This window comes from Hylobates moloch, unplaced genomic scaffold (genome assembly GCF_009828535.3).
Source record: "Hylobates moloch isolate HMO894 unplaced genomic scaffold, HMol_V3 SCAFFOLD_6, whole genome shotgun sequence".
Taxonomy (NCBI): Eukaryota; Metazoa; Chordata; class Mammalia; order Primates; family Hylobatidae; genus Hylobates; species Hylobates moloch.
The window spans coordinates 153,506,421-153,530,287 of NW_026652281.1; the positions used below are offsets into that span (position 1 = coordinate 153,506,421).

Below are 23,867 nucleotides of genomic sequence, written 5' to 3' on the forward strand. Positions count from 1 at the left end.
CCTGGCTAATTTTTGTATTTTTAGTAGAGAAAGGGTTTCATCATGTTGTCCGGGCTGGTCTCGAACTCCTGACCTCAAGTGATTCACCCATCTCAGCTTCCCAAAGTGCTAGGATTATAGGCATGAGCCACCGCACCCAGCCCATTTTCAGTTTTACTAGAGGGTGCCTCGCTGCTCCAAATCGGGCCGCGACCACAGTGGGGTGGCATCTGCAGAGATCCCCTCTGCCCCTCAGCACCTGATATAGTCAGAGCTTTCCATTTTTGACAGATGGATGCAAAAGCTTTCGTTTGTTTCTCTGCTAGCCATGTTGGGACGTGTGTGCGTTTATTGGCATCTGTGTTTCTGTGTGGTGGTTTAGTCCGGGCCCTTTCTTCCGGCCGTGTAGGAGTTCCTGTGCGGGGCTCCTCTGGTGATACGCCCTTGGCGCACACCTTCCAGTGTGCCTGGGGGCTTTTGCTTTTCAATGACGTCGTTTGATATACAGCCTGTAATTTAGTGTCATTTCATAATCTTTTCTAAAGATTTTGTTTTTGCTTAAAAGCTTTAAAATTTTGCTTTTCAAATTTGGCACTTAATCGAAGTTAAGTTTGTGTAGGGTGTGATGTAGGGAATCCATTTTTCCCATTGTCTCCAGCCAGTTCCAGCACCATTTACCAACCCCTGGGTCCTTCTGCAGCCTCTGAGGCTCACACTCAGGCAGCCACGCCGCATCCGCTCCTAACCCTGCCCCTCAGCTTCCTCTCCTCGGGGGCTGGAAGGCTATATACTTGGCTGAGCTCCCGGCTCCTTCCAGCTAGGGCGGTCGTGTGCCCTCTGCGGCTGGTCAGATGCCTGAGCCTGTCGACGAGGGCCTCCGGTTGCTCTAGGTTTCCCCACGTTAGGAGATCAAACAGCAGCTGGTGTGGCCGGGCTCGCTCCCGTCTTCCTGTCCGGAATGTGGAAGGGACCCCTGGCATGCAGAAACCCCCGTGTGACCACAAGGGCCGAGTGGAGCACCCAGAGCCTGGTGGAGGGAGAGTCCTTGGCATGGCTGAGGTGCTGCCCAGCCTGGACTGCCAGCCACTGGGGTTTTATGTTAAAAAAAAAAATGCCTATTTGTTCAAACTACTGTGAGTCATGTTTTCTGTTCTTTTGTGGCTAAAAGCAGCCCTGCCTTTGTCCCCTCTGTGTGGTGAGTTTTCTGACATGTATAGGTCTGCTCCAGACTGCTGCCGATGGTCACAGTCCATTCTGTGCCACACATGGCTTTAGGCACTGGGGATACAACAGAGGACAAAAGGGACAAAGATCTCTGTCCCCATGGAGCTCACAGTCTAGTGGAGAGATCGGGTGAAATAATAAAGTATGTTAGATGACGCTTACGTTGGTTTCCTAGGGCCGCCATAAGGGACCACAAACTGAGGGGCTCGAGCAACAGAAAGTGCCGGAAGTCTCAAGTCAGGGTGTTGGCAGAGCTGCGCTGTCTCTGATGTCTGTAGAGGAGAGCCCTTCCCTTCCTCTTCCTGGCTTCTGGCTGTTCTCAGCAGACCTGGGAGTTCCTCGGCTTATAGGCACATCACTCCAGTCTCCGATTCCATCATAACATGGCCATCTTCAGATCAGCTTTCCTCTATATGTCTCCATATCTCCAGTTTTTTCTTTTTTTTTCTTAATAGAAATGGGGTCTTGCCATGCTGCCCAGGTTGATCTTGGAACTCTGGGCTCAAGCGATCCACCTGCCTTGGCCTCCTAAAGTGCTGGGATTACAGGCATGAGTTACTGCGCCCAGCCCAAATTTTCTGTTTTTTGTTTTGTTTTTTGTTTTTCAAGACGGAGTCTTGCTCTGTCACCTAGGCTGGAGTGCAGTGACCTGATCTTAGCTCACTGCAACCTCCACCTCCTGGGTTCAAGCAATTCTTCTGCCTCAGCCTCCCGAGTAGCTGGGACTACAGGTGCGTGAGCCACCACACCCGGCTAATTTTTGTATTTTTAGTAGAGACGGGGTTTCACCATGTTGGCCAGGCTGGTCTCAAACCCCTGACATCGTGATGCACTCACCTCGGCCTCCCAAAGTGGTGGGATTACAGGTGTGAGCCACTGCACCTGGCCTCTTTTCTTATTTTAAATTAACTTTTTCCACATGTTCTGATCCAGGCTCCTTTTCCAAATTAAAAGTGTATATTTAAACATTCCATCTTAAACAGTGTGATAGTCATGAGGTCATAGAAGTAGTTAAGAGGAAAGTTAATTTATAATGAAGATCAAGGTGAAGAGGAAAAGCATCTTTTCTGGAGCCCTAGGCTTTTGCAACATTTTACAAAACAATGTAGGTAAAGAAAAGGCTAATCTAGAATCAGAGGAACAAAGGTTCCAGCTGCCTGCCACATGACTCAGTCTCCATAATCACATTCCTTTAACGCTCAAAGTAGTTTAAAGTCCCAACAACATTGATTCTGAATTACTTATTTTTGTAGACCCCTGCGAATGCACCCACAGGCAGCAGGCTGCTGGGCACACAGCCATCTGGGGAGTGGACCTCCACCGTCACTGGGCCCACTGGCATTGGGGACAGCATTTACATGGGAGAGAAATCAGCCACTGTGTATGCATTGTTGCAGGTTTTCTTTTGCTCACAGCCAAACCTAATCCTAACTCATACAAGTGGGAAGTTGTGATCGGAGGGAGAATCTAGTCTGTAGAAGCATTAAATGGTTAAGTTAGCAAATTGAGGAGAAACATCACAGGTTATTTATTTATTTAGGGACAGGGCCTGGCTCTGTCACCCAGGCTGGTGTGTAGTGGTGCTGTCTTGACTCACTGCAGCCTCTGGCTCCTGGGTTCAAGTGATCCTTCCACCTCAGCCTCCTGAATAGCTGGGACTACAGGTGCACACCACCATGCCCCGCTAGTTTTTGGTGGTATTTTTATTGTTTTGTTTTGTTTTGTTTTTTGAGATGGAGTCTTACTCTGTTGCCCGGGCTCGAGTACAGTGGTGCAATCTCACCTCACCTCCACCTCCCAGTTTCAAGCGATTCTTCTGCCTCAGCCTCCTGAGAAGCTGGGATTAACAGGCACACGCCACCATGCCCGGCTACTTTTTGTATTTTTAGTAGAGACAGGGTTTCACCATGTTGGCCAGCCTGGTCTCGAACTTCTGACCCCAGGTGATCCGCCCGTCTCAGCCTCCCAAAGTGCTGGTATTACAGGCATGAGCCGCTGCACCCTGCCCTAGCTTTTGTATTTTTTGTAGAGATGGGGTTTCACCATGTTGCCCAGGCTGGTCGTGAACTCCTGAGCTCAAGCAATCCTCCCGCCTGCCTCGGCCTCCCAAATTGCAAGGATTATAGGTGTGAGCCATTGCATCTGGCCAACAGATCAGTCAACATAGGAGGGAGCGGATCTTGTGGAGAGAGAAGGCGTTAGGAGGGAACTAGGCAAACCCTGGATTGACTTGTGTGAAGTCAGGTAGTGAAGATGACCAATATGTAATAAACTGGTGACTCTGGGCCACGTGCCATGCAATGGCACATCCTCATCATCACAGCCGATCTTGGGCACCACTGCTTGGTAGAAATCTCCAGAAATCTGGAATCCTGGACCTGGATTCTCTTGGTATGCTGTAGGGGCTATTATATGTAGCCTGTCCTCACCATCATCCTGAAGGGGTAGAACAAGAAATCAACAGAATTTACTTGGAATTTTGGTTCCAAATTGCTGTTAATTAAAAAAAAAAAAGTGCAATCTCCTGCTTTCCTGGTCTCTTAACTCTCCGATTCTTATATCCCATGTCTTTTGCACTTTCTGATTTTGAGGTATATCTCCTTTAGACACTCTCCTATAGATGGTTTCAAGGTTGCCATGGTTTGTCTGCCCCCTCCAAAACTCATGTTGAAACTTCATCTCCAGTGTGGCAGTACTGAGAGGGGAGCCTTTAAGAGGTGACTGGATCATGAGGGCTTTGCCCTCAAGAGATTAATCCACTCATGGATTAATGACTTCAGGGGTTAGTCGATTAATGGGTTATCATGGGAGGAGAACCAGTGGCTTCATGAGAAGAGGAAGAGAGACCTGAAGTAGCATGTGAGCACCCTCAGCCCCCACCCTGTGATGCCCTGTACCACCTCCAGACTCTGCAGAGTCCCCACCAGCAAGACCTCACCACATGCAGCCCCTCGACCTTGGACTTCCCAGCCTCCAGAATTGCGAGATATTCCTTTTCTTTATAAATAACTCAGTTTCAGGTATTCAGAAAACAGACTAAGAGGCTGGGTGTGGTGGCTCATGCCTGTAATCCTAGCACTTTGGGAGACTGAAGTGGGAGGATTGCTCGAGCTCAGGAGTTCGAGACCAGCCTGGGCAACATTGTGAGACCCTGTCTCTACAAAAAAATTAAGAAATTAGTTGGGTGTGGTGGTGCAACTCAGGAGGCTGAGGCACAAGGATTGCTTGAGCCTGGGAGGTTGAGGCTGCAGTGAGCTACGATTATGCCACCACTCTTTTTTTTGAGATGGAGTCTCGCTCTGTTGCCCACTCTTGCCTGGAAACTTTTTTTTTCTTTTTTTTGAGACAGAGTCTTGCTCTGTCGCCCAGGCTGGAGTGCAGTGGTGCAATCTTGGCTCACTGCAAGCTCCGCTTCCCGGGTTCAAGCAATTCTCCTGCCTCAGCCTCCTGAGTAGCTGGGATTACAGGCGCATGCCACCACGCCCGGCTAATTTTTTTTTGTATTTTTAGTAGAGACAGGTTTCACCATGTTGGTCAGGCTGGCCTTGAACTCCTGACCTTGTGATCTGCCCGCCTTGGTCTCCCAGAGTGTTGGGATTACAGGAGTGAGCCACCGTGCCTGGCCTTTTTTTTCTTTTTGAGATGGAACCTTGTTCTGTCGCCCAGGTTGGAGTGCAGTGGCATGATCTTGGCTCGCTGGCAACCTCCACCTCCAGGGTTCAAGCGATTCTCCTGCCTCAGCCTCCTGAATAGCTGGGACTATAGGCATGTGCCACCACACCCAGCTAATTTTTTGTATTTATAGTAGAGATGGGGTTTCACCATGTTGGCCAGGATGGTTTCAAACTCCTGACCTCAAATGATCCACCCTCAGCCTCCCATAGTGCTGGGATTACAGATGTGAGCCACCACACCCTGCTGAGGATCTTTGCATCAGTGTTCATTAAGGAATATTGGCCTGTAGTTTTCTTTTCTTGTGCCTTCCTCTAGCTTTGGTACTGGGGTAATGCTGGCCTCACAGAATGAGGAAGTTTTCCCTTCTCTTCAAGCTTTTGGAAAAGTTTGAGGATTCAAATTCTTCAAATGTTTAGTATAATTTTACCAGTGAAGGTGTCAGGTCCAGGGATTTTCTTTGTCAAGAGATATTTGATTTGATTACTGATTCAGTCTCCATGATAATCATGGGGCCTATTCAGAATTTCTGTTTCTTTGTGATATCATCTTGGTAGGTTTTATGTTTCTAGCAATTTGTCCATGTCATCTAGGTTATCCAATTTGTCCATGTCATCTAGGTTATCCAATTTGTCCATGTCATCTAGGTTATCCAATTTGTTGGGATACAGTTGTTCATAGGACCCTCTTATAATCCTTTTTATTTGCGTAGAATGGGTAGTAATGTTCCTACTTTCATTTCTGATTTTAGTAATTTGAGTCTTCCTGTCTTTTCCTAGTCCATCTAGCCAAAGGTTTGTCAATTTTGTTGATCTTTTCAAATAACCAACTTTTGGTTTCATTAATTTTCTCTGTTGTTCCTCTGTTCTCTATTTCATTGATCTCTGCTTTAATCTTTATTATTTCCTTTTTTTCTGCTATCTTTGTGTTTAGTTAGTTCTTTTTCTAGTTCCTTAAGTTTTTAAGTTAGGTTGTTAATTTGAGATCTTGGTTTTTTTTCCCCTCTTACCATTATTCCCAAGAAATACGAAAATAAACACAATCATACAGAGAATGAAGCACTGTAAAAGTAAAGCATTGAAGAGTAAATATGAAATATATTGCACAAGAGGGTTGAGATCAAAATACCAGAAATATAAATTATATCAGTAAATGTAAATGAACTCATGTAACAAAACATTTTATCAGGCCAGGTGCCAGTGGCTCACACCTGTAATCCTGGCACTTTGGGAGGCTGAGGTGGGTGGATCTCCTAAGGTCAGGAGTTCGAGACCAGCCTGGCCAACATGGTGAAACCCCCTCTCTACGAAAAATACAAAAATTAGCTGGGCGTGGTGGTGCATGCCTGTAATCCCAGTTACCTGGGAGGCTGAGGCAGGAGAATCACTTGAACCCAGGAGGCAGAGGTTGCAGTGAGCCGAGATTGCACCACTCCAGCCTGGTGACAGAGTGAGACTCTGTCTCAAAAAAAAAAAAAAAAAAAAAAATATATATATATATATATATATATATATATAACTGTATATAATTATATGTAATTAATATAACAACAAAAATTACAGACAATTTTGTATAATTTCTGTGTATATGAGATATATATTATGTGCGTATATGACTGAGGAAGCCAAGCTCATAGGCCTGTGGAGTGAAGTGTTTCCTCAGAGACCAGGCGTGCTGTTGGAAACATGAGGGAAGAATAAGCAGTTAGAACCACCTGGAGACACGCATATGAAACTTTTTAGTTGACATAAAGGACTCAGTATAGGGGTTGATAACAAAATGGATTCACCAAATTAGTTGAAGAAGATCAACTAATTTGAAGATCAGACCAAAGATCAGAGGACCTTGGGAGGAAACAGAGAAATGGAGATTTATAAAAAGATTTATAAAGAGGAGATTTTTAAAGAGAATGGGCCTGGCGTGGTGGCTCATGCCTGTAATCCCAGTACTTTGGGAGGCCGAGGCAGGTGGATCACGAGGTTGAGATCGAGACCATCTTGGCCAACATGGTGAAACCCCGTCTCTTCTAAAAATACAAAAAAATTAGCTGGGTGTGGCGGCGTGCGCCTGTAGTCCCAGCTACTTGGGAGGCTGAGGCAGGAGAATGGCTTGAACCTGGGAGGCAGAGCTTGCAGTGAGCCGAGATCGTGCCATTGCACTCCAGCCTGGTGACAGAGCGAGACTCTGTCTAAAAATAAATAAATAAAAATTTAAAAAATACAAAATTAGACGGGTGTGATGGTGCATGCCTGTAGTCCCAGCTACTCGGGAGGCTGAGGCAGGAGAATCACTTGAACCTGGGAGGCGGAGGTTGCAGTGAGTTGAGATTGCGCCGCTGCACTCCAGCCTGGGCAACAGAGTGAGAGTCCATCTCAAAAAAAAAAAAAAAAGAAATATGGAGAATATAAATGGAAATCAGCAACCAAAAGGTAACTGAAAAAGTCCTTTGTATCTGGAAACTAAAAACATACTACTAAATAACATTGGGACTTAAGAATAAATCAAAATGAAAGCCCCATGCTAAAAGAGGAAAGTTGCAGGACCTGGCTAAAGCAGGAGAGGTTTGTGGCTTGAACAAGAACATTTGCACCGTGCCCGGATCCCTTGAAGAGGATGCCCTGACACTGACCGTGGGAACGGCCTACGCTACATGAGCAGGCGTTCAGGTGGAGTTCTCTTCCCGTACTCCAGAGAACAGGCTGAAACTTTTGACTCAGCAAAGGCCAGAAGGAAAAGGGGAAGTGGTTTATCAAGTGCCCGCTGGAGCATATAACATCCCAGACACTGGGCACTTGCATACAAGTGACCGACATGGTTGGCCCCACCGCTTGCCAGTGCTGCCTGGTTAGTGGGTTAGACTCATCCCATGATGCTAGCAGGGTAGTTGCTCTTGCTGTCTTTGGAAGGACCTTTTCTTTCCTTTTCTTTTTTGAGATGGAGTTTCGCTCTTGTTGCCTAGGCTGGAGTGCAGTGGCGCAATCTTGGCTCATTGCAACCTCCACCTCCCGGGTTCAAGCGATTCTCCTGCCTCAGCCTCCTGAGTAGCTGGGATTACAGGCACTTGCCACCACGCCCGGCTAATTTTGTATTTTTAGTAGAGATGAGGTTTCTCCATATTACTCAGGCTGGTCTCAAACTCCCGACCTTAGGTGATCCGCCTGCTTTGGCCTCCCAGAGTGCTGGGATTATAGATGTGAGCCACCACGCCCGGCCATGGAAGGACTTTTTCAAGAAACAGATGCAGTCAGTTTTCCGTATACCTCCGGGTGCTCTGTTCTGGCGCCTGGGTGCTCCACCAGCACGGAGAAACACATGAGTGCCCTGTGGTCTGAGTCCCAGGCACTGAATACCCTAGCCTGGGCAGCAGCTCCGGGAGGACTCAGCTTCCTGAGCACCACTCTCAGGTTGGGAATCCACAGCAGCACCGACAACACACCACACTGTGCACCAGCCATCAAGGGGGCGCACAAATGACCAGGGCTGCCTTCCAGGCAATGGCCACTGCCTGGTGGATCCAGTTAGTAAGCCAAGAGCAGTTTAAGGACATACCATCTCCATCTGGCATCAAACCACCCTGCTCACTGCGCCAGTTATTGTAAGGACACCCTGGATTTGTTGTCATTAGATATGATGTAACAGACACAGAAATGACTGCCATGGTGGGAAGAAGCTTATACTCAGTTCCCTAGAAACAGGCGGCACCGCACACTAACACGGGCCACACGTGGAAGCACCAGGGTTGGTCAGGGGGCAGAGGGAGGGAGGGGAACTGTGGGGCAAGAGCCTTTATTGTGGTTTGCTTGGGAAGGAACCTGAGAGGCAGAGCGAGCAGGTCTAGGATTGCCTAGCTTGAATAATTTCAGTGGGTTTGGGGTAGGATGTCCCTAGTTGTCCAGTCTCTGGGGGATAGTGGTGCAGCGTGTAAGAGCCCAGTAAAGGAGGTGGTTGGAGGGTATGGGCTCTGGATTGGTTAGTATGAATATGAAAGGCAAGCTTGCAGGTGAGTGAGTGATTTACTATCTCTAGGAATTGGATGAGAGGATGGAGTATGATGAACTTTTGATTCCTGGAGGGCCATGAGTTCACCATGGTATGGAAATGCAGCTGTGCTGTGATCAGTTAGTGGAGGCAAAAATTAATAATGAATTTTAGAAATGACGGATGCAACTCCCAAGGAGTTCACTGGACGTATAAGGAAATGCAAAGTAACAAGAAACAAGCCAAATATACCATCCTATTCTCTGTAGCAACAATGAAGGCAAAAGATAGTGATAGGGCAGATCCTGAGATTGGGCCAAGCTTGGATTGTGGCTGGTCTGAGCTACAGCTATTCCCAGGGCCACTTTTGAGGGGAAAAATTATGCTGAAACAACAGTGAAGATGGTTAGAATGATTCACAAGAGAATGGGGAAAACAAAGGGAAGAGTCAAGATACTCATCCCAGTAGGATGGAATCTTTAAATGGTTCTTAATGAAATGGACTGAATAAAGTAGACATTGATGGGGTCAAAACAAAGGTCATATTCCAACACCCTTGGAAGTCCTTGGGTGGACAGATGGGAGCTTCTGCTGGTCCCCCACTATTGAAGGGCCCTAAACAAATCTGATTTACTCACCTTAGTTTGGAGGATTTTAAAATGTCAGAGGGAGGCTGGCCTGTAATCCCAGCACTTCGGGAGGCTAATGTGGGTGGATCACCTGAGGTCAGGATTTTGAGACCAGCCTGACCAACATGGTGAAACCCCATCTCTACTAAAAATACAAAAAAATGGTAGGGCATGGTGGCACACGCCTGTAATCCCAGCACTTTGGGAGGCTGAGGCGGGCGGATCACCAGGTCAGGAGATCGAGATCATCCTGGCTAACACGGTGAAACCCCGTCTCTACTAAAAATACAAAAAGTTAGCCGGGTGTGGTGGCACGTGCCTGTAGTCCCAGTTACTCGGGAGGCTGAGGCAGGAGAACTGCTTGAACCCAGGAGGTGGAGGTTGCGGTGAGCTGAGATCACGCCATTGCACTCCAGCCTGGGCAACAAGAGCAAAACTGTGTCTAAAAAACAAACAAGCAAACAGACAAACTAGCCACGCGTGGTGGCAGGTGCCTGTAATCCCGGCTACTCAGGAGGCTGAGGCAGGAGAATCGCTTGAACCTGGGAGGCAGAGGTTGCAGTGAGCTGAGACTGCGCCATTGCGCTCCAGCCTGGGTGACAGAGAGAGACTCCGTCTCAAGGAAAAAAAAAAAAAAAAAAGCCAGAGGGAAAGATGACAAGGAGAAAGCTGATAGGTAGTCACATGGTCAGGGGCTGCGGGAGAGACTTTACTGGGACAGCTTTTTGTGGAACCCATGCTCTGTGATTCCAAAATCTATTTGTGAAGTCCCAATGGGAGCGAGAGTTCGATTGGGAGAATATGGGAATGTGATACCTGATGGAATGGAAACGGGGAGGGTTGAGCAGGCTGTATGCAAAGCGACTGCAGTTCCTTTACCTGAATGTACTATGGGGGTGGATAGCGGGTCTGGCTGAGGCGTTTCTCTTACCTAGCATGGTAAAGCGGAAGGCATGTGAGTCTCCCCACCCGCCAATATTGACTGGATATACTTGATGGAAACCAGTTAAGATTGCCCAAGCCTGTGCAAGTTGTTCATTTGTTGTACGATAGCCCCCCAGAGGAACAGACTGGACCTGAGGGCAAAAGCCAGAGTGCCACCTAGTGGCAACTACTGGGATTTTGGACCAGGAAATTTCCGTTTGACTAACTTGCTATTGGATTTAATTAAAGTTCAATTGCCTCTATGACTTAAGGACATAAAATAACCTTGAAACCTGAAATACTCATAATTTCTTGGGTGATGTTGGGGAAATATTCTGATGAGGAGGGCAGTGCCCGGAAGGGTCCATCATAATTTGGAAGTGATTTTTCTAGAACGTGCTATCTGGGGAATGCAAGGAGGCCGTCCCAAGTGGGAGCCTCTTCCCCCACAGGCAACTTCAGAGCAACCTAAGGAGTTTCACGGGCCACATGGGCAGTGAGTGCCCTATGAACAGCCTCTATTGACCAACAAGAGCCGCCTGGTTTATGGATGGAAGTTTCAAGGTGACAGGACAGCTTCCTATCTGGAAGACCATCAAAGAAGGTAAAAACAAATCAACTCAGCAGGTTGAATTGACTGGTGTTTGTGCTACATCTCATGGGCAGTGGCCAGCCTGCCTGCACAGTCAGCAGAAGGGCAGTGGAAAACTGGCCTATTAGTGGGATGCCTGTATGGGGCATGGGCCTGTGGACGTCATTATGGGAGTCGGAGGGGTACATTAAAGTAGGACGTTTGATGCTCATCAGAAGAACCCCATTCCAGGATCAGGGGGTGATTGGAATCAGTCAGTGGATATTCTGGTGTGCTCACTTAAGGAGGCCTCATGATATGAGGGACATACGGGGGCCGCCACAGTGCAGGGATGGACTGAGTCTAGACATGTTCTCCTTGCACCCTCTGAGGCACAAAACACCCGTAACTGTTCTGTCTGTCAACAAGAGGCTTGATAGGCAAGTCAGACTGAAGCCTGTAGCCCCAGGAAGTGTAAGTCGTGGCAGGAACAGACAGTCACTCTGCACACTGGGCTCAGCTTCCCTGTGGTAGATGCAGATGCTCACAGCATAGTAAAAGGACTGGAACTCAGCTGGGCACAGTGGCTCACACCTGTAATCCCGGCATTTTAGGAGGCCAAGGTGGGCGGATCACCTGAGGTCAGGAGTTCGAGACCAGCCTGGCCAACATGGTGAAACCCCGTCTCTACAAAAAATAAAAAAATTAGACAGGCATGGTGGCATGCAGCTGTGGTCCCAGCTACTTGGGAGGCTGAGGCGGGAGGATTGCTTGAGCCCAGCAGGTCAAGGCTGCGATGAGCCCTCATTGTGTCACTGCACTCCGGCTGGGTGACAGCATGAGACTCCACCTCAACAACAAAAAAAAGCCATACTACTGATCCTACAGAGGCCTGTTTGCAGTGTTCCTCCCAGGACAGCAGGGGCTGCCAGGCACTTCTGAGACCTGTCTAGCCAGGGCTGGCCTCTTGGCTTAGTCCTTGTGACATCAAGTGAGGGACCGGCAGGCACCCAACTCTTGGTCATTATGCTGCACTGCCACAACAGCCTGGGGGGCATTCCAGAGGTGGCCTCTGTGGGGGAGTCTGCTGATGCTTCTCCTGACATCCTATGGGCATGGAGACACAGGCCCACCAGCCCTTCCCTACCCCTTGCCCATGGCTTGGCCAGGCCCCTGTTAGGCATTGGTTTGCTCTGTCGCTGAGGTCGTCGTCTGCAGGAAGAGGCTGACCCTGAGAGACGCAGGGCCCACTGCTGCTTGGGAGGATGCGCTGAAGGAGGGAGGCCTGGGAACCTCCTGGAGCAATTGAGACATTGAGCAGAGATGGCAGAGGCAGGGAGGTGGTCAAGGCCGTGGCATGTCCCCTGCCACAGCAGGGGGAGGGGCACAGCCCAGCTCAGACTTTGTCCTGAAGGCCATGGGAGTGTGGGCCTTCAGCGGGGGCATGAGGCCTTCAGTGGGGGTGTGACCTGGTTAGCTCTGTGACTGGGGAGTGCTGCTCTCTGGGAGAGGGGAGGCTGCGGGCAGCCCAGGGAGGAGGCTGGGCAGGGGTCCAGGGTTGGATCCAGGCCCCTGACTTCCCCGATGACTCTTCCCTGCAGGGGAGAAGGGGAAAGGGATCTGGGGAATGCAGGGCTGTCTCCTCCTGCAACCTGTCCATGGAGTGGAGGAGGACAGTGAGCCCAGGGCTGGCTGCCCTCTTCAAGGGGTCCTAATTGAGACAAAGGCATGGGGGAAGGGTCTCCCTTCTCCGCTTCCACTCAGGGCACAGATGCAGACTCTGTCCTTGGAGCCCAGAGGACCGTAGTCCCCGGTAGAGTCTGCACTGCAAGTACAGGCAGCAGAGCCCCAGTTACAGTGGGCTGGCAGAGTTACAGTGGGCTGGTGGAGGCAAGAGGTCACAGGGCAAAGCACAGGACCCCGCGGAGTCCGGGGCAGAGGATCTGGGCCAGTCACTGCCGAGGGGGCACTGCAGCTCCTCCGTCCAGTCCTGTGCCTAGAGGCCACTAGCTCTAGCATTTTCTCACGGGGGCCCAGGGGACATCCAAGGGCTTGGGGCAGGATCCCTGCTGGTCCAGGCCGGATCCCCCCACACCCCGTCCCACCCTGTTCCTGGGGAGGTATTGTTCCTGTCTGGCCTGGCCAGGTGGCCTTGACCCCAGCCCACATGCTGCCCCTGGCTCAAAACCGCTCTGCGGCTCCTAGGATGAAGTCCAAACTCCTTGACATGAGCCCTCCAGCCCCTCTGCAGCCCCAGCCCGACTCCCACCACCTCCTGGCCATGTCTTCAGCTCACATATGCTTCCCTCTTTCCCTCTGCTGAAAATTCTCCTCCTTCAGAACCTCCCCACCCCTATCCCACCCAGACTGGAGGCCGGGCCACCTAGGGCCCTGACATCTGAGTAGGTTCGTGTCTGCACTGCGTGGTGCTGACGTTAGTGAAATAAAATGGGAAATTCATTCACAAGCCTTGTGGCTCCTTCCTTCAGACATGGCTGATTGCAGGGGGGAGTTTGGGGGAACCCATCAGCATGTTCTGGGCCCTGCAGCCTCTCCAGTGTCAGCCTGCACCAGGCTATTTGCTCTCTCTAAGCCACACCGCCCCTGCCACGCTCCTTTCAGCCCCAAGGCCTTTGCACATGCTGTTCCTTTGTCTAGAATTCTTTCATCTCTCCTATACTTAGATAACACCTCTTCATCCATTTCCCCAGTAAAGCCTTCTCGGACCTCACCAATTAGGTCAAATGTTCCTGAGAATATGCTGTGGGGGCACGGTCTCTCCCTGTGAGGACCTGTCCAGCTGGACCTCCGCCTCCCTGCGACTGTATTGGTGTCTTTCCCTCTCAAGCCTATGAGCTCTGCAAGGGCAGGGACCCTGTGTGCTTTTGCCTATCGTATGTCTTCCAGCCCCCCAACACAGCGCCTGGTGTCCAGTGAGAGCTCAGCAAATATTTTGTGAGTTAAGGACAGGCGGCTGGGTAGATGGATTGTCTGCCTAGACAGGGCAGTTATTTCTCTGTGAGCAACTCTTAGAGAAACTTCATTTTTTTTCGGCGCCTGGCCGAAACTTCAAGATGTTTCCCGGCCAGGAACGGTGGCTCACACCTGTAATCCCAGCACTTTGGGAGGCTGAGGTGGGTGGATCACCTGAGGTCAGGAGTTCGAGACCAGCCTGGCCAACACAGTGAAACCCCGTCTCTACTAAAAATACAAAAATTAGCTGGGTGTGGTGGTGGGCACCTGTAATCTCAGCTACTTGGGAGGCTGAGGCAGGAGAATTGCTTGAACCTGGGAGGTGGAGGTTGCAGTGAGCCGAGATGGAGCCATTGCACTTCAGCCTGGGCGACAGAGCAAGACAAAAAAAAAAAAAAAGATTTTTCCCAAGGAACTGAGGCCTGACTGACATGTCCCTGTGTTCACCAGGACTGTCTCTTTACAAAGCATCTATCCCTCCCACCTTCTCTCCCCTCTCTGTTTTGGGGTTACTGGAGTCACAGACTCAGCCCGTGGCTGGCAGCAATGCTCCCCCCTGGTACAGGGGCTTTCATCTTCCTGTCCCCAGATGTGGCCCCACCTGCTGGTGCTGCGGCTCGAAGTCATCACAGCCACTCCTTCGGCCGGCTAGGAGAGTCACGTTCAGGAAGGGTTCATGGACTGAGTAAGGCAAGCAGGGGCTGCCTGGGAGGCAAACGCCGCGGTCTGGTTGCATTGGCCTTCGAGATGGGCAGATGGGCGGCTCCTTCATGCCATGGGCACCGCAGAGGCATTGGCTCTGATCCTTCAACGCTGTCGCAGGGTTCCTGAGGCTTAGAGACGGAGGTCACCTCCTGAGTCATACACAGCTGAGGCATCAGTGACGGGAGAGGACCCCAACTCCGTGGACACCAGAGCCCAGGGCGCCGGAAAAGGCCATTTCGCGTGCCTCCAGGGTATGGGCTGCTTGAGGAAGCTGTTACCCCACTGACATTTTCGTAGCAACAATAGCTTCCTCACAGAAGAGGAGGGGGGCCGAGAGATTATTCCCATTCGACACAGTAGGAAGCTGGGGCCCACGGGGGCCTTCGGGGGCAGATGGCAGGCAGGCTTGGGGACAGACCCCGGAGGGCAGGAGCCGGGTCCGCCGCCCCTCCGCCGGCGCCTGCGCATTGCGGCCCAGCTCGCCTCTCAACCCCGCCCCATCGCTCGGGTTTTCAAATTTGAAACCTGCTTCTTTTCCCGCCCGACCGTGTGCATCAGCGGCGGGAGAGGGCGGGGCGGAGCGCCAGCCAATAGGGCATCAGAGGCTCCCCGACCCCGCCCCCGAGGATGACAACAGCCATCCTTGAGAAGCCATGTGCGAATGGGCGAGCGGCGGCCGGCAGGCCCCGCCCCCGCGGCGCCCACGTGCAGCGGCTGGGCCCGGGGCTTCCAGGGAACCACCAGGCCCCCAGAGCGCCGTGCTATGTTGGGGGCTAGTCACTAGCACGGGGCTGGAAGCTGAGATCAAAGACGCCAATGAGCCGGCGTAGGTGGATGAGTGAGACGGGCAAGAAGCAGCACCCGTTAGCCTGAGGGTTCGCTCCAGGGCAGGCCTGGAGCCAGCGCCCTTACCTGCCCCTGGAAAGTCTGAGACCACTCGAGGCGGGGCGGCTGCCGGAGGATGGGCTGCGGCTCCGTGGCGGGTTCCAGAGGGGCGGGGCCAAGGGCTGGGCGTTCCCGCGGGCGGGGCGTCCCGGGGGCGGGGCGGGCCCTTGTGTTTGTTGCATCGTGTCAGTTACTTTGTAACAAAAGTGCTGCAGCCTCTTGCTCCGACCGGCACCCTAGGCCCGCCCGCTGCCAGCTGTCGCCGACATGGAACCCGTGGCCAGCAACATCCAGGTCCTGCTGCAGGCGGCCGAGTTCCTGGAGCGCCGTGAGAGAGGTGAGGAAGAATCCTTGGCTGGATTCCGGGCGGCGACCTCGCTGACACGGGCCTGGACTGGACCTGGCTCCCAGCTTGAAGGATGCACCGCCCTAGGACAGTAATCCCGGGACGCCGCCTCGCCCTCAACTCGAGAGGAGTCCCGGGGCGGTAGAGCAGGGAGGGGTGGGGGAAATGGTCCTGGCGCCAAAAGCTTTTCCTTGACCGTGCTGTGCCTGGGGCTCCCGCTGGGACCAGGTCCAGCCCCAGCCTGACGCGGGCGGGGGCTCTCTCTGGCAGAGGCCGAGCATGGTTATGCGTCCCTGTGCCCGCATCGCAGTCCAGGCCCCATCCACAGGAGGAAGAAGCGACCCCCCCAGGCTCCTGGCGCGCAGGACAGCGGGCGGTGAGGAGGCCCGGGGCGGCGGGAGTGGGGCTGGGGGTGGGTGCCGCCCCCGGTCGGGCCCTCCTCTGCCCACTTGTTGCTTGCATCTTTTGGGCCAGGTGTCCTGCTCCAGGAAGCGTTCAGACCCCTCCTGCCATCTCCCCACTCTCCAAACACACTCAAACCTTTCTATTCATTCAAGGACTATTTCTTGAGCACCTCTAGATGTGCCAGGAACTGCGAACAGCAGTTGGGGTCCCGCTTCCACTCGCGCTCCCGCACGCCACACATCAGGCCACTCACCTCCCCCGCTGGCTTCCTCCTTTTCTCTCCTCTCCCCAGCCCTTTGCATATGCTGTTCCCTCCTATTTGAATGCCTCTCCCTCCACTACCGGCTTGGGAAACATCTATTTCTGCATTTAGCCGTCACCTCTGTCTGGGAAGTCCTTCCTGACCAGGGGCCCTTGTTAAGACCCCCATACCCACCTGGGCAGGCTTCTGTTAAGCATTTGGCTCTGCGTGTCTTTGACTCCCCTCGCCCTGCCAAGGGACTCTGGTGTCTGAGGCCAGCATGAGGTCTCCACAGGGGACTTGTTTGGGGCAGACATATGTAGTGGCTCTTGAGCCACTGGGGGCCCTGGGATTGGGGCACGGGCGGTGGCTGATTCCCCTTCACCCCGTACTCTCTGGCATTGGCAGGTCAGTGCACAATGAACTGGAGAAGCGCAGGTGAGTCCCAGTCCCACCCTGACAGTGCCAGCCCCCAGGGGCCACCGCTCTTTGGCCTTCCCTCCCCTACCATTCCTGTGGCCAGCAAGGTGGGGCTGGCACTGCCCTCCAGACCTCTTCCCCACAGGAGGGCCCAGTTGAAGCGGTGCCTGGAGCGGCTGAAGCAGCAAATGCCCCTGGGGGCCGACTGTGCCCGGTACACCACGCTGAGCCTGCTGCGCCGCGCCAGGATGCACATCCAGGTGAGGCCCCCCGCTGCGCCCGGACTGGCTTGCCCTGGTGTATGGAGGGCTGTGCTATGGAGAGGCTGGTGGGACTGGGGAACGAGACCTGAGGTCAGAGCTCAAGAACTGTGTGACTTAGGACAGCTCTCTGAGCTTTTACTTTCTAGATCCATTAAATGGGAAGAAAAGCAGACAATAACTCAGAGCATTGTTGAGGCTTAAATGAGTTCACTCTGTAAATGTTCACTGTTGGTGTTACAGCTGTTATCACTTAGATCACAGTTGTGAGACCTTGGGCAAGTCACTTAGCCTGTCTGGACTAACCTTCCTTCCTGTTCGAGGGGAGGGGATGTCTGTTGAATTCTGTGATGGGATGTATGTGGGGATCCTTGGGACTGTAAAGGGTTGGTCCTTGCTCTCCCCCTTTCACCTTCAAGGCCTCCTGTTATGGGCAGTCTATCCTGGTGCCACCTGGGAGGCAGCTCCAGGGCCAGGAGGGGAAAGGACTGAGAAGACGCCAGTCACTGGTCCTCCCAGGGCTCCTGCTGCTGCTGCGGCTGAGCTCAGTGCCCCCTGGTGGACAGGAGTGGATGTGCTGAATAAAGGCCCAAGTGGCCCTGGCCATGTCAGAAGTGGCCTTGGAAACCACAGGACTTTTCCTGCCCTCCAGAGGAATACATGGAGGCACAGCTAGGCTGAGGGCCAACAAATCGCACAGCTGGTGGGCGGCAGATTCAGGACCCATCCCCAGTTCCCTGGCTCGCATTGTCTCCGACAAGTGTTTATTGAGCACTGGTTCTGCTAGGCCCTATTCTAGGCACTGGGGGCTGTGGCACACATAGACCTATGTGCTGTTAGTAAATAAACCACAGCTGTGGGAACAACTGCACTGCTCCCTGGTGTCTGTTATTACCATCATTGTGGCTGAATAACACTCTGGTTGGGTAGTGGCCCAGTTTCTCACATGGAGCTTGCCTGGCCTGGTTCTCGGATGGATGATGTGTGCCCCTCAGGGGCTGGCTGGCCTGTGGGCAGGACCTGGGGAGTGCTCCTTCCCTGGGGCTCCATCACCCGTCTCCTGGATTATTTCACCGGCCTCCTCCCAGCCTTCCTGTTACCTGTTTTGCCTCCACCAGGCTGTCTTCTACTTTGCTCTAGAATGATCTCTGCAGCACACCTATCTACCCAGGGCCATCTCCTGCTGAAAACCCACCAGTGGCCCCCGACAGGACAAAGCCTCTGCTCCTTACTTCCTGTGAAACTCAAGGCCCTTCATAACCCAGGACCTGCCAGTAGGCCGCTCTTTTGGCCTCATCTCTCCCTATGCCCCACAGAAGCTGAATGCTCCGTGCTCTTCCCAGGCTCCCTCTGCTGTATCTTGACGTTTCCTCCTCCCTGTGTTTGCCTCGGCAGCTCTTACTCATCTTTCTACGCCCAGTCCAAACGCCTCCATGGCCCAATTCTCCCCTTCTTGTTGAATGACCAAATGTAAGCTTCTGCCCACTGAGGGCTCTGCCTGGGAGAGCCCTTGGCCTTCCAGTCCTTGGAACTTCAGGGCTGGCAGAGCTTGGCGGGAGGTAGGGGGATGGGAGGGCGGGTGCTAATGCCTTCATGCTCTGGCTCTTGCAGGGATCGTGACCGGGAGCTACAAACTGGTAGCCTTTGTTTGTTCTGTAGTTTTCTAAAAATTTAAATTAGTTGTCAACCCCTCAAAAGACATTTGACATGAAAAATCTGACTTTCCAGCTAGTTTCTCGTAAAGAAATGGGGGGCCGGGCGCGGTGGCTCACACCTATAATCCCAGCACTTTAGGAGGCTGAGGCAGGCGGATTACCTGAGGTCAGGAGTTTGAGACCAGCATGACCAACATGGTGAAACCCTGTCTCTACTAAAAATACAAAAATTAGCTGGGCATGGTGGCGGGCCCCTGTAGTCCCAGCTACCTGTGAGGCTGAGACAGGGGAATTGCTTGAACCTAAGAGGCGGAAGTTGCGGTGAGCTGAGATTGTGCCATTGCACTCCAGCCTGGGCGACAGAGCAAAGACTCTGTTTCAAAAAAAAAAAAAAAAAAAAACGAAACGGGGAGACCTGGTAACACCGGGCCTGTTTCCCATGACAGCACATGCCTGGCACCTGAGCCAGAGTGTACACGCAGCAGTACCCCCTGCTCCCAGTTCCCACCACTGGACACCACAGCACTCCATTCCTTTATCCTTGACTAGGCCCCAAATGCCTTTGAGATTGTGGTGCCCCCCACCCCCAATCTAGGCAGCACCCTCACAGGACGTGTGCATGGCCAGAAAGGGGCTGGCTTTCTGGAGGATGTGGGTGCAACCCTCTGGGACCTGGATTTAGTCGCCACCTGCCTGGAGTGGACATTGGCCCTGTGGCCGTGGCCCGTACTGAGTGGTGTTGGGGTGCAGCCCAAGCCCCCAGGCCGCTAACCCCAGCCCTTGCTCCTTTGGGGTCCGCAGAAGCTGGAGGATCAGGAGCAGCGGGCCCGACAGCTCAAGGAGAGGCTGCGCAGCAAGCAGCAGAGCCTGCAGCGGCAGTTGGAGCAGCTCCGGGGGCTGGCAGGGGCGGCCGAGCGGGAGCGGCTGCGGGCGGACAGCCTGGACTCCTCAGGCCTCTCCTCTGAGCGCTCAGACTCAGACCAAGGTGAGTGCCCCGAGGCTGAGGGGTTGTGTGGCCCTCGGGGCGAGCCAGGTCTTCTGACTGGACCCCTCCCTGCGCAGAGGAGCTGGAGGTGGATGTGGAGAGCCTGGTGTTTGGGGGTGAGGCCGAGCTGCTGCGGGGCTTCGTCGCCGGCCAGGAGCACAGCTACTCGCACGGTGGCGGCGTCTGGCTATGATGTCCTCACCTAGGGCGGGCCTCTGCCCTCTGCCCGTGCCAGGCCCACTTGCCAGGCATGAGCCCTCCCCAAGCCTTCAGGGCTGCTCGGAGTCACCTGTTGGAATGGACTAAAAGGACCCTTGTGTGGGAACAGGTGCTCCCCAAACAAACAAACACCCTGCTGCCGGCTGCCAGGCAGGCCCTCTGGAAGGGAAGGGGCAGGACTCATCAGGACCTCCCTGGACCCCTGCAGGGCCAGGCAGCTTGGGCCTGAGCCCAAGCACTTGGCTCTGCTGCCCCCAAAGGGACAGGAAGCCTCTTGGGCCTCTTCCCTTCCTGGACAAGGCCCCCCGGCCTTTGCCTCACAGAAACTGTACAGTATTTTCATTAAAAGCCTCTTTCATAACTTCCCGTCCATAGTCTTGCCTAATGAAAATGGGGGAACTCCCAACCACAGACCCACTGGAAGAGGAAATAATATCAGTTCCCATCACTGACACTGGTGGCCGTGCCAGGCAGTGCACTTAATTCTCACAACTCGAGGCTGTTCTGTCTCCACTTCACGGATGGTGGAAATGAGGCTGAGTGACGTGACTCGCCTGAGGTCCAAAAACGGTGGAGTCAAGATTCAAACCAGAGCCTTCCGACTCCAGAGCTGGGGCTGACTGAATTCAACAAGTATTTATTGAATGTCTATTATGTGCTAGATACTGAGACACATCAGAGAACAAAACCAAAAGCCCTGCCCTCGTCGGGCTTACAGTCTAGCACTTACTGCCAGTTAACCTGCAAGCTACCTGGAACCCCGGGCAAGTCACTGCACCTCTGTGCCTCGGTCCTCAGCTGCCCAATGGGAGAATAAGCAGACCTGGCTCAGACATGAATCATGTGCTTGGTGTACTGCAGATGCCAAACTCCATCCCCACAACCCACCACGTAGACAGTAGACAGGGCTGGAAGTTGATTTTTAATGATAAAGTACAATGGAGGGAGGGCAGAGGGGCTAAGCCTAGCTGTCTGGGGTGCTGTGGTGGTGGTGGGCTGGCTACACAAACTGTTGCTGCTGCTGCTGCTTCTTGGTGGCCGCCTTGCTGGCGAGGTCCTTGGCCTTCTCTGTAGCTGCCAGTGCCGTCTCCTTTGCCTTCTCCTTGGCTTCCTTGGCTGTCTCAACAAGTGTTTTGGAAGGGGCCTCGCCTGTCGCGAAGGGCAGGTGGCTGCCTTCAGAGGATGCCTGAAAGACCAACCTAATTTCCCTCCCCCATGACACTGATCTCCCCTGGGCCAGGCTCCACTAAAAAGGTGGTATTCACCCTCCTCCCACCCCCAGTACAGACGAGGAGTCCCATCTCAGAGCAGGGCAATGACTAACCCAGACTCCACACCCGCTAGGCTGAGTGAGCCTCTCCCTATGAGGAATATCCACATACCCAGAAACTCACCTTGCAGCTTTGCCAAGATATATTCAAAACCCTTCATAGTCTTGGTCACGTTGCTTTTGAACCGGGCAAGACCAAATTCCTGGCATAAGATGAGAAGGGGAAGGATACTGAGTTGCCCATTGACCCCAGCCCAGCCCTAGTACCGAAAGCACTGGGTCCCAGAGCCCCAGCAGCCCCAACAACACTGCTCACCTGGACAGCTCTGGAGACACCAAATAAGCTAGAGGAGACCCAGGCTTCCCGGCGGATTTCGGTCCAGCCACTGTTGTCAGAGTTCACACAGTAAACACATCGTTCCTCCACCACCTATGCAGAGGCCAACCACAATCGTGGAAGAGTCTTTCATTGTGCCAGCTTGCACATACATTTGACTCCCTGTCTCTTTTCATGAGGTGAAGCAATACAATGAAAATCCATTCCTTCCCCTGACTGCACCCCCAAGTGGCACTGACAGAGAAAGAAGCCATAAATAAGGTCATTTTGCTCTCGAAAACCTCTCTTCTGACTCTTAAACTAGAAGGCAAAAGGTCTCTTGAGATCAACAAAGGGCCTTCCAGCCCGTCCTGCTCCTGGATTTTGTTTTGTGCATCTAGACATATGCAGTGTTTTAGCCGCCTTCCACCAGCTGCAGCTCTGGAGCTTCCTGACAGTCCAAATAAAAACATTTGCCTGGCGCGGTGGCTCACGCCTGTAATCTTAGCACTTTGGGAGGCCGAGGCGGGCAGATCACTTGAGGTCAGGAGTTCGAGACCAGCCTGGCCAACATGGTAAAACCTTGTCTGTACTAAAAATACAAAAATTAGCCAGGCATGGTGGTGTGTGCTTATAAATCCAGCTCTTCAGGAGGCTAAGGCACGAGAATTGCTTAAACCCAGGAGGTGGCAGTGGCAGTGAGGTGAGATCATGTCACTGCACTGCAACCTGGGTGAGACTCTGTCACCAGAAGAAAACAAAAAACAGAAAAAAAAAACAAAAACAAAGAAAAGCACTGCCTCCGGCACTCAGCATCACTCCTGTGAGTCCAACATATATCTGTGCCATAGATGCTGGATGGGAGTGCTTTGCATTTAGAATTTAGGACAACTCAGTAAGATAGGTACCCCTCCCCTACTGTATGAATGAGTCAAAGGACAGGTCCAGAGAGGATGACCAGCTGAAAAGAAGAAAATCTGAGATCATACTCTACAGCTGTCAACCCTCAGTAACCCAGACCTGCAGCCGGCCACAAAAGCTCCCTTACGGCTCTCTAGCCACATGTATCTGAGGAGCGCTCTATCTGCGGGGGAGGGGAGAGGGGGAGGTGCAGAATCACAACAGGAGGTGTCTCACCATCAGCCGGGCGTGGTTGATGTTCCAGGTGAAGGTAGTCATGGTCTGATTCTGTGGGTCCACAATAGAGTCCTCCAGGATGTACACCGAGTGAGCAACATTGGCAGGAAACAGTCGCTCGGCCCAGCGGGGCATCCTGTTGGTCTTGGTCAGGAGTCGCCGGGACAGCAGTTTCTGGTCAGGGGTCACCTCCCGGTGTACTATGTCTTCCGTCAAGACATGTTTGCTGCAGGTGTCAGGGTGAAGGTGACCCTCAGAAGCCTGCCCCTAAGAGACTGCCCGAAGGGATTCCCATTTGGAGGCTCCGGGCCTGGAGAGGCCACGCCTTCCTGTAACCTTGCAGGGTGGTATGTGCTATGGTTCAGACCAGAGTTAAGGGCCCATCCCAGGGCAAATTCCAACTCCCGCCATCTGACTGACCTGGATTCCTGCCTTCTAGCAGGAATGGACCTCATGATTTATTGCACCCCAGGAAAGCGCCACCGGCAGAGGAATAGCATTTCCAACTCCGAGAACCCTCCCAACTCCCATACTGCCGCCTCTTGTCTCACCACACTGAGAAAAGAATCTTACACCAAGGTCTCAAGTAAACCACCGCCCAGGCCCAACCTCCCTTCAGGACCTTGCAGGCCTGGCCTGGCCGCATCCCCGATAAGCTCTACGTAGGATTCGATAGGGAGTCCTTCCTGGTCCCAGTACTTGGGGATTACCCATACTTCGATCTCCAAATAGCGACATGGCGCGGTTTTGCTCTTCCAAATACCACGTACCTATAGGGATTCGGGTACCGCTGCCAGAAGGCGGCGAACACTTGGTCCCAGGAACTCCGGAGCACGCTCTGGCCCAGGAAATACTTCACCATCGTCCCGGCCGGAGCGGGCTCAGCACCCGCGCAGCATCAGGGGTGCGGAGCCTGGGAGGCACGCGGGGGCCGGGCCGGGCCGAGGCTCGGCGCACACCCGCCGCCAGGCTCGTAGCTCAGTCACCACCGCACCGCGCCCAAGCAGCTGCCGCCGCCACCGCCATGAGTTGTCCGGCCGCGCGCCACTTCCGGCGCAGCCACACAGTAGCCA

At 53.0% G+C, this 23,867-nt stretch overlaps 2 protein-coding genes across 6 annotated transcripts; one reads left to right on the forward strand and one right to left on the reverse strand.

The window, feature by feature from the left end:
- Nucleotides 1-14,766: 14,766 nt before the first annotated feature.
- On the forward strand, nucleotides 14,767-20,432 carry MXD3 (MAX dimerization protein 3). Of its 5 annotated transcripts, none has more exons than XM_058440173.1 (6): nucleotides 14,767-14,906; nucleotides 15,781-15,877; nucleotides 16,157-16,262; nucleotides 16,941-17,212; nucleotides 19,669-19,852; nucleotides 19,930-20,432. In XM_058440173.1, exons 3-6 carry the CDS (start codon nucleotides 16,166-16,168, stop codon nucleotides 20,043-20,045), a joined length of 669 nt encoding a protein of 222 aa, XP_058296156.1. In that variant the 5' UTR covers nucleotides 14,767-14,906; nucleotides 15,781-15,877; nucleotides 16,157-16,165; the 3' UTR covers nucleotides 20,046-20,432. The 5 variants fall into 5 exon arrangements, with proteins under 5 accessions (XP_058296156.1, XP_058296155.1, XP_032014614.1 ...); XM_032158723.2 differs by lacking the exon at nucleotides 14,767-14,906 and adding an exon at nucleotides 14,981-15,481; XM_032158724.2 differs by lacking the exon at nucleotides 14,767-14,906 and having other exon boundaries at nucleotides 15,722-15,877; nucleotides 16,941-16,970; nucleotides 17,098-17,212.
- Nucleotides 20,433-20,980: 548 nt separating this feature from the next.
- On the reverse strand, nucleotides 20,981-23,838 carry PRELID1 (PRELI domain containing 1). The gene is made up of 5 exons (XM_032158725.2): nucleotides 23,565-23,838; nucleotides 22,795-23,020; nucleotides 21,658-21,771; nucleotides 21,466-21,544; nucleotides 20,981-21,220 (listed from the first exon to the last, which is right to left on the reverse strand). Exons 1-5 carry the CDS (start codon nucleotides 23,654-23,656, stop codon nucleotides 21,072-21,074), a joined length of 660 nt encoding a protein of 219 aa, XP_032014616.1. The 5' UTR covers nucleotides 23,657-23,838; the 3' UTR covers nucleotides 20,981-21,071.
- Between the last annotated feature and the right edge of the window lie 29 nt (nucleotides 23,839-23,867).

Bases quoted from the DNA above. Each gene is read 5' to 3' on its own strand.
- MXD3 (XM_032158723.2), top strand. From the start codon at position 15,309: ATGTGCGAATGGGCGAGCGGCGGCCGGCAGGCCCCGCCCCCGCGGCGC. The intron at 15,482-15,780 runs GTAGGTGGATGA...CCGGCACCCTAG, and splicing joins AAAGACGCCAATGAGCCGGC to GCCCGCCCGCTGCCAGCTGT. The intron at 15,878-16,156 runs GTGAGGAAGAAT...TCTCTCTGGCAG, and splicing joins CCTGGAGCGCCGTGAGAGAG to AGGCCGAGCATGGTTATGCG.
- PRELID1 (XM_032158725.2), bottom strand. From the start codon at position 23,656: ATGGTGAAGTATTTCCTGGGCCAGAGCGTGCTCCGGAGTTCCTGGGAC. The intron at 23,021-23,564 runs GTACGTGGTATT...TGACACCTGCAG, and splicing joins CGGTACCCGAATCCCTATAG to CAAACATGTCTTGACGGAAG. The intron at 21,221-21,465 runs GTGAGTTTCTGG...CCTTCGCGACAG, and splicing joins TATCTTGGCAAAGCTGCAAG to GCGAGGCCCCTTCCAAAACA.